The sequence below is a fragment of the Pogona vitticeps genome, chromosome 2 (assembly GCF_051106095.1).
Source record: "Pogona vitticeps strain Pit_001003342236 chromosome 2, PviZW2.1, whole genome shotgun sequence".
NCBI classification, from domain to species: Eukaryota; Metazoa; Chordata; class Lepidosauria; order Squamata; family Agamidae; genus Pogona; species Pogona vitticeps.
In genome coordinates this window covers 95,130,022-95,139,578 of record NC_135784.1, presented here as the reverse complement: position 1 = coordinate 95,139,578, position 9,557 = coordinate 95,130,022, and the positions used below count along the sequence as shown (strand labels likewise).

General features: G+C 43.3%; 1 protein-coding gene across 1 annotated transcript in view; it reads left to right on the top strand.

The window, feature by feature from the left end:
* Nucleotides 1-635: 635 nt before the first annotated feature.
* SLC6A7 (solute carrier family 6 member 7) overlaps nt 636-9,557 on the top strand; it is a 51,894-nt gene continuing 42,972 nt past the window's right edge. Inside the window, exon 1 of the mRNA XM_020806805.3 lies at nt 636-1,012. Coding sequence (XP_020662464.2) covers nt 980-1,012 — 33 coding nt within the window. The 5' untranslated portion in view covers nt 636-979. The remainder of the gene's footprint in view (nt 1,013-9,557) is intronic.

Sequence of the window (9,557 nt, the reverse complement as noted above, 5' to 3'; positions counted from 1 at the left end):
GAAACTGTGAATTTGGCTGGCTTGTTTGAAAAAGCAGAGCTCAAAGAGTTGGATTCTCCCCCCCCCTTCAGCTCCCAGAACCCTCCAGCTAGCACAACTGCTAGCCATGCTGAGGGGAGGTTCTTGAGACTGGAGTCCCCAAAAGTAACTTTTTGAAGCTCTGGTGGCAGGGCAAAACAACATTTCTTCATGCTTTCTTGAGTGGCCCAGCTGTGGAAGAAGACCGTTTGGATAGCAAACGAAAGAATGTAACAAAAGCCATGTCAGATCAGCACAACCTCTGTTCATCTAGTCTGGCCTTAAGATTCATCATAAAAAGGAGTCAGCCACACAACTCTGGAAAGCCCACAAGCTGGACATGAAGGCTATCATCTCCCCTTACAGTTTCCTACCCAAACAACTGGTATTCAGAGGCATCATGTCTGAAAACATGATGGGATGGTACTCCAGTCCTGGCTATCTTCCTTAGCTATCTTCACTTCCACGCACCAGGGAACATATCCTCTTGGCACACACAGTGTTTGCCTGCGCTTCACTTGTGGCTTGTCAGATCACAATTTCCATCTAATTCTCAGCAAACCTGTGTGCCCGCTAGCCCTCCCTAGAGGCTCTCTCTCTCTCTCTCTCTCTCTTTCAATCTCTCTCTCTCATTCTGCCTCATTCTAGATAGTGTTTGCATCTCTTCTCTCTCTGCCAGTAATACTCTGTCAAGAAGAGGAAGAAGGAACAATCCAGAAAGAGACACAGAGAAAATTTGTTCTTCTGCCTTTTATTTTGTTTATTTTGTTTTATTGGATAAGCACCTCCTGTCCTCTCTGTTGTTCTACGTAGAGAGAGAGAGAGAGAGAGATACAGAGAGACAGAGAGACAGAGAGAGAGAGATTGTCGCCTGAGCAAGTGAAAGAGGGACACACGCACAGAGGGAAAGAACATGTGTGGATGAATGCAGGGAGGGAGTGCATAGCAACGTGACTTCACAATGAAGAAGGGCCAAGAGCACCATTCTCAGAAGGTAAGGCAGTTTGTATCAGAGGCACTTCATGAGATGCCATAAACGGCAGGGGGAGGAGGAGGAAGGGGATGCTGTAGCAGGTGGTGCTTTTTTCCTGTAGAAGAGGGAAGGCGCAGGACGAATGGGGAGGAAAGAGTAGAGTCCTCAGTGCGGATGACAGAGGGGGCCTCCTTAGGGACCAGCTAGTTCAGAACAATTTATCTAAAGCACCCAGACTTGTCTTCTGTTTCTTGGATCAGGAGCAGCAGGTGAAGCAGGTAGCAGGGTTGAAATGAGGAGGTTTTCTGTTCCTCCCCCCCACCACCTCTTTCATTAGCAGGTTCAGAAAGCTCTGGTGCTGTGCAGATAATTAGAGGTACCTTCTCTAGCTGGCCCAGTAGCCTCCTGTGGGGAGATGTTTTTTTCCCCACCTAGGCAGCAGGTGTTTTATGACAGGATGATTCATGTTGTGGCAGAGTGTACGAGAGCCGGTGTTAGGATGTTTAGGGGTAAGGCTCTGTTTCACCTAAATAACCTTTCCACCCTCCTCCAACAGCACCCAAGGTGCAACAGGCACTGGGTAGGTGTTGTGTCTCTGGGCACACAGAAAGGGAGAAACGATGCAGCACGGGGAACAAGTGCCCAGCCTTGTCTTAGAGAATCAGCTTTGAGAAGAACGGGCAGTAGTTCTGCATTTACAAGGAGACCTTATCTCCACCTGTGCCAACTTGTCTTTCTTCATCTGTCTAATTTCTGACTCCGTCCAGGGTCAAAGGTCAACATTTTGTTGCCTGATGTAAAGCAGCCAAGGTAATGTCACACAGTAACCTCCCTCATAAATTCATGGCTGGTCAAATTAAAATCCCACAAGCTCTCCCTGGCAGCACAAAGGCAACAATACCTTATGGAGCAAGACGCTGCGCTCTGAGAAGGCACCAGATATATTGCCTAAGGCAGAGTCCTCATTCTCCCTCACGCTGGAGCCAGTTCTCAACTTTGTCAGTTAGAGCCTCCTCCATCAGGTCCCTCTTCCCACTCTTTCCCACCCTGTCTTCCTGCTGTCCATCATGGCTTAGATAATTTCCAAAGTTACCCTGAAAGCTATTCATTTGACCGTCTCATGCTTCTCATGAGCATCCTCATTATGTGTATCATCATTTGGGTCTTGTTCAAGTCACCTCAGTGACTTTGTTTCTTCTTGGCTTCCTCTAATTCAGTGGCTCCCAACTTTGTGTCCCCAGATGTTCTTGGACTAAAACTCCCAGAAGCCTTCACCACTTGCTGTGCTGGATTTCTGGGAGTTGTAGTCCAAGAACATCTGGAGACACAAGGTTGGGAACCACAGCTCTAATTATTTCTGCTCCTCTGCAGATGTCTACTAAGCATTCAGAAAGCATGTTGGTTGCAGCTGCAAGTGACTCTCCTGTAAGAATAGCCATCCTTTTTCTACTTGGTGCTCATCTTTGGGCAGGGAACATGAGAATGAAAAAGTTGTCTTGGAAGCAGCTGGCAGTGGGCAGAGCAAAGGAGGGTTTTAGTAAGGTTTCAATAAGGCAGTGAGTCCTTTTTTGGTCTGGAGTATCTCTCAAAATAGCTTGATGTCATCCTTAGGATGGATGATTGTAAGAACTAAAATGGATGTAAACTGCGTAATTCATGGTATACATTCCCATGTCAGCTTTCCCTACTTTTGCAGAGAAATAAAATCAGTGCATCACGATCTGCACACAGTTATGACAGAAACAGGGTCAACAGGTTGTCTACTTGTGGATCACCTTCCCTCCCTTCTGTTTGTTAGAAGTGCATCCCCAATAAATAGAACAAGATGATTTGTGTGCTATCTGGCAAGAGTTAATACTGTATATATGCATGGTTGCAACTTCAGAAACACTGTCCATTAATTAAGTCAGAGCTGGGGGGGTGGCTTTGGAGGAGCCACTCAACCCACCTGCTGCTGGCCAAAACTCCAGTAGTGCCAGGGGATGCTGCTAAAACCAAGAGTAGCCCCTGCACTTCTCACCACCACGTTTGGCAGCAACTGCAGTTAGGTCCAGTCCCCTTGCAGAGCCATCTGCATTGGCAGCCATTGCTACGTTTTGCTGTAGCAAATTCCTCAGTTTACTTGTGCATTGTATGCAAAAGCACCCTTTTCCCTGTCCTACACCTATGCTTTCTGGACCTTTCCCCACTTTAAAATATTCTTCCCTCCCCCACCCCAGGTGCATTAACCAAAACCACACAGTAACGTATTCCAAGCAAGGAAAGACACCATCGATTTATGCAAGGGGAGTATGCCATTGCCAGTTTTATTCAATATTCCCTTTTAAGAATTATGCCCGGCATGGACTTTAACGTTTTCATTTTTAAAAAAGCAGTTGCACACTGGGCTGACATTTCATCGGACTATCCAGTCAACCTCCAAAATCTCTTGGTCATTTTTTTTTCCAGTTCAGATCAGTTTCATGCTCCTTTATCAGGTCTCCCTGATGAAGTTAGGCAATTTTTTTTGTCCCAGTGTACAGCTGTTTATATTGAATCTCTTGTCATTTGAACAGCTACTCTCACATTATGGAAAGATTCTTTTGATGCTCCTTAGAACAGAATCATTTTTGTTTTCACCACTTTTGCTGAGCCATCAGCAAACTTGGGTGCCTCATTGCTCCCCTTATCTTCGGGTCATTTATGAAAAAGTGTAAAAGCTTTGGGTCCAACGGAGATTGCTAAGAAACCCCATTGCAATTGCTCGCATCCCTCCATTGGAAAACCAGCCATTTTTACTTGCTGTCTGCTTCCTTTTCTTTGAGGATGTATTTTATCCCATAACTGCAACGTTTACTCAGGAATCCTTTAGAAGAACTTTATCCAAAGTCTTTTTGGAAGTCCTCAGGTCAAGAATGTCTGAAGCATGCTGCTTATATACCACCCCATAGTGCTTAAAGCACTCTCTGGGAGGTTTACAGTTTAATTATGCAGGTTACACATTGCCCCCCCCCCCAGCAAGCTGGGTTTCAATTTACTGACTTCAGAAGGATGGAAAGCTAAAATAACCTCAAGACAGCTATCTGGGATTGAATCTGGGTCCTGAGCAGAGTTTTGGCTGCAGTATCGCAGTGCCATGAGCATGGACCACCCCATCCACCTGTTCATTTGACAGTTTCAAATAACTCTAAAAGTTTATTCCGCCTTTGTAAGGTGCCATGTTGGTCCTTTTTCAGCAGGGCTTATGATTCAATATCCTTAATAGTTTACCTTTAATAATGTTTTCTACCGGTTTACTAAAAATAGACATGAACCTAACCGGCCTGTAATTTCCTGTGATTTATCACCCAAAGCTCGGAAAGGCTGCTCTTCTAGACTACAGCTTCTAGAATCTTCCAGTGGCTATGCCAGTTAAGAATTCTGGGAATTCTTGCTGTCGAAAATCCTACCTTTTCTAAGCTTGGTTACCATCATATCTAATCCCACCTGCTCAAAGTATATGAAATAGGCTTGCTCCCATGGCAAAATAATGTGAGGGGAAAAATATTCATGGCAGGTGGGGGTAGAGTTGGATATCTCAGCTGCTGCCAGTTTATGCCTCAGTAATGACACAGATGTCATTACTGAGGGATTATCTTTTCACACCCTTCCACCCACATGGAATAACTGTTCTTCTTTTCCAAAATGCTATTTATCACATCCATCTGGTGCTGACTAATAATACAATTGTGAGGTTTGGCATAGGAATATGTAATAGCCCAGTATTCTGCTCATTAAAAAGGTTTTGCTGTATCGTATCCATTCATCAGAATGGACACAATAGAGTTAATCTTCCATACAACATGTATGAACTTCACGGTGAAACCTATGTATGCACTTTAACAATGTGAAAAGCAGGTGCAGCTGGATTTGAAAAGAAAAATTAGGTGGGAATCTTCTGGAAACAGAAAGGGTCATAGGCATCCTTCAGTCTTGAGAGACTGTGGTAATGTGCTCTGAATAGATTGTCTTGGAACAGCATCTAGTGTGGCTGAGAAAGCCAATTTGAGAGTGACAATCTCTTCCACACTGAAGACAAATACAATCTGTCCCTTGTCCAGCTCCCTGATTTTGCTGGTTTTGGGACTGCCTCTTTGCCTCAGTCTGCTGAACAAGGATCTCTTCAAATTGGGAGATGCCATGCTGCACCACCTGCCTCCAGGCTGAACATTCAGATGTCAAGGTTTCCCATCTGTTGAGGTCCATTCCTAAGGCCTTCAGATCCTGCTTGGAGATATCCTTGTATTGCAGCTGTGGTCTCCCTCTGAGATGATTTCCCTGTACTAATTCTCCATACAGGAGAACTTTTGGAATCTGACCGTCAGCCATTCTCATGACATGCCCAAGCCAACGTAGATGTCACAGTTACAGTAATGTATACGTGCTAAAAACACAAAAGATCACAATAAAAACATAGGTGCTTCCAGTGGACAAACCCTAGTGCAATCCACTATTAGCAATTATGGCTTTCCCTCCTTAATTTTGTCTGTGTGTAGTGGCTGTGGTGAAGGTAGGAAAAAGAGAGAAAAGCATAGAGAAAGTGTCGAAGCGTAGCCAATTGAACGATGTCTGACCCCGTGTAATAGTCCATGTAGCTGCATAATAACAGCCTCATTTGGAAGCCCTCATCATCAAATTGATAACTGATACTTCTCAATGATATTTTATTCCTGGGTCATCTGCCAAGAGTACTTGAGTTATTAAATTACTTTTAAATTGATGCAGTAGGTCTACCTTTATAGTTTCTCTTGTTTCAAAAATCCCAAATAAGATTATTTTAACAAGTTTAAATACAATCAGGTCTAGATCCATTCAAAGTATTAGATTTTCATTCCTGTTTTCTAATCTGGTGGCCACTGAACATATCACCTTTTAAAAAAACATGCTATCAAGTCAATTATTACTTTTGATGACCCTTTTCAGGGTTTTCCAGGTAACGAGTACTCAGAATTGGTTTATCCTTGCCTTTCTTCTGGGGGTGCCCTGGGATTGTGCAGCTTGCCCAAGGCCACCCAGGCTGGCTCTTCTCCTAAAATGTACAGTGGGGAATGGAGCTCCTAATATTTGACTACACAGTCAGATACCTAACTCAATGAACCACCCAACCTGGCCACCACAAAACATTAGGATCCAGGTTTAGCTGAATTCAGAAGTGCAACTAAACTGTTTATCTGTTACCTTGGGTTTTAAAAGGAGTGTAATCTTATCCAGCAAAAATTGAATACTGTACCTGTTCCCTTGCCATCATCTTTCGAAATTGCCACTATAATAAGCATCAGAGTCACCGTAAAACACAGGATGAAATTTTCTTGTTTTTTTTAAATATTTGGTCCATTCCTAGCTAGCAGTTAACAAGGTACTGCAAGGATTCTCAGGGTTATGGACACTGGCAGCCTTTCTGAACACTTGAGAATCCCAGCAGGGACTCTTCAATTGCCAGCTAGGAATGGACTGAATGTTGCACCTCTTGCATAACGAAGCAATAAGATTTCAGTCAGTGAGTTCTACTCATGTTTGATACCTGTGAAGGCTGCCAAAAGACCCAGGAGAGATCTACCAAGAAAGACATAGATATCGGATTATAAAGTGAACCTCTCCTGGTATGGAGGTAGTTTGGCCATGTGTTCTTTGCAGAATATCATATTTTAATTAAAGACATCTTCTGTTCAATGGTAGGCACTCTATGATGCTTGAAGATGTTGATGAACTACAACTTGACAATGTCTCTTGGCGCCAACCAGACTGGCTGGATTTTATGGGAATTGGAGTCCAACAACATCTATAGGGCAATTGGTTACTCAGTTCTGTTGTATGTAATGGGCCTGTTCGATGTGCCTGATTTGTAGATGAAGGATCATAAGAAAGCCTTGTGGTTGTCATTCAGCAGTTGGACAGCAGGCTGAGCAGCAGGCACTTCAGGTTCCGTGGTTACAGTCTTTCAAGTGATGCTTTGTTTGTTTACTTTATTTGTTATTCTGCTGAAATATCAGCCAGAATCCTATTGCTAGCTGTAATGCATAATTCGCAGGGGTGTTTGGCTGAAAAGCGTTGGTACATAACTCAGTTGTGCAATCAGGGTGATGACCAGGTATCCAACTGAGACAGGCTTTTGTATCTTGTTATTTAGGTGCAGCACATTATGCACATCTTACATAAACAAAATTCATATAATCATAGAAAGTGAAGTTGGAAGGGGCCTACAAGGCCATCGTCCAATCCCCTGCTCAGTGCAGGAATACAATTAAAGCATATCTGCCAGTTGGTTATCTTTTTCTTGAATGCCTCCAGTGTTGGAGCACTCACCAACACCCGAGGTAACTGGTTCCACTGTCATACTGCTAGGAAGTTTAGGAAGTTTTTCCTGATATTCAACCAAAATCTGGCTTCCTTTAAGTTGAGCCCATTGTTGTGTGCCCTGCACTCTGGTACAATTGAGAACAGATTTTGCCCCTCCTCTGTATGACAGCCTTTCAAATATTTGAAAAGTGCAATCATATCATGCCTCAGTCTTCTTTCCTCAAGGCTAAATTTGCCTAATTCTTTCAGCCTTTCATCATAAGGCTTGGTTTCCAGCCCCCGATCATCCTTGTCACCCTCCTCTGAACTTCTTCCAATTTGTTTGCATCCTTCTTGAAGTGTGGTATCCAGAACTGGCCACAATACTCAAGGTGAGTGCTGAATAGAGGAGGACTGGCAGCTAGTGCGATTTGGAAACTATACTTCTATTAATGCAGCCTAAAATAGCATTTGCCTTTTTTGTAGCCACGTCACACTGTTGGCTCATATTTAGCTTGTGATCTACAACAATTCCAAGATCCTTCTCGTTCGTAGTTTTGCTGAGCCAGGTATCCCCATCTTGTAACTGTGCAATTGGTTTCTTTTTCTGAGGTGCAGTACTTTGCATTTATCCCTGTTGAATTTCATTCTGTTGCATTCGGATGTGTACCATCCTATCAAGGTCATTTTGAATTTTTGTTTCTGTCTTCTAGGTTATTAGCTATTCTGCCCAATTTGGTATCATCTGCAAATTTGACAAGCATTCCCTGCACTCCCTTATCCAAGTCATTAATAAAAATATTGAAGCACACTGGGCCAAAATTGGATTGTGGCCAATGTCAATGTGCATCTCTACATACAAGCGCATACCATCTTATGCAAGCTGGCATCATCTTCCTTGTTGGAGTTTGTGTAATCTGGCATGCTGCCTGGAGAAAGCATGGTTGGGAGAGACCTTTTTGAAGAGGAGTGAGTGCCAATCTATCCAGCACTAATGAATTGTTCCCTCCTGCCTCTGAATTCAAAGAATGTCTCGACTCTCCACTCAGTGCCTTTTCTCTCTCTTTAGTCTTTTGAAGTTTGTTGGAATCAATGTCTCTCTTTATTAGCTTGCTGTTGATCTGTTCACAACTGTAGGTAATGAAATGTTTTTGTTCTTTCCACTACTAATGTTTCAGAGTGAGTTACTGAGACTGTGAATGCCATTTAATGAGAAAAGAAGTGGACTACTTTGGAGAAGTTGAAGTTGGTCTCCTTTGTGAATTCCTGCACTTCTGCTTTGCAGCTAGAGGAATTTAACCAACGTTCAAAGAACTGCAACATCCTCTGCCCCTCATTTTGACAGTGTACTTCCTCTTGGGCGTCAGTAGACACACCTTTATTGATTTAAAAGCAACCATCCAACCAACCAACCATTCTTCTGTGGTTTTAAAAAAATTACTTGAGAAAATATCTCCCCTTGATATTTGGGTGGTGATGGTGGTGAAATCGTATGCCTGGCCTGCTTTATAGACAAAATAACACATCCCTGTGAAAAAAACAGAATCTGTCTAAAAAAAAGAGTAAGGGTCAACCATGTATGCAAGGCTATTTATTAGCCTAACACCAAACAGTGTGTGCATGACAGTATCTTGAAGCTACATTACCATATTGAAGGCAAAATAATATGGTGGGTATTTGGAGTTAGAGATTGTAAAACTTGTATGTCTAGGCTGCCACTTTAAAAGTTTGTAAGAAAGGAAGAAGCTGATGTGTATTTCATGAAAGGGTAGAAGAGTAAAATAATGGTACTGTTTTTCAGGCTCCATGAAAAGCAATTGTTAAGCCAAGTCACAGGTCACTCACACATTCATGCAATGCTGTGGTGGATGCTGCTCACCTAAATAATTCTTGCGCATTCTCTGATTAATGATTCCTGATCAAGGTGAGACAGCATGCTGTAGTCTTTCAGCGGAGCTGGCCCTGCCCTTAGCCCCAATGAGGTGATTGCCTCAGGCACAGGGCGGCCTATATTTGGCCAATACTCCTTGTCTTGTCAGGACTCCCGCCATTCTGAAGAGCGGCCACTGCTTTCCATAGCAATCCAAAGCAGCTACTTTCTCAGTGCTTGGAAGATCCTGAGAGGCTATTCTTATAGGTGGAGCCATTACAAAAATTGCTACAGCACAGGTAGTTTTCCTAGCCCTGCTTTCGACAGGCTACAGCTCTAAGGAACCTGCAGCTAAAGAAACAATGAAGCACCTTCCACCACTGCATACACTTTCTTGTGGGT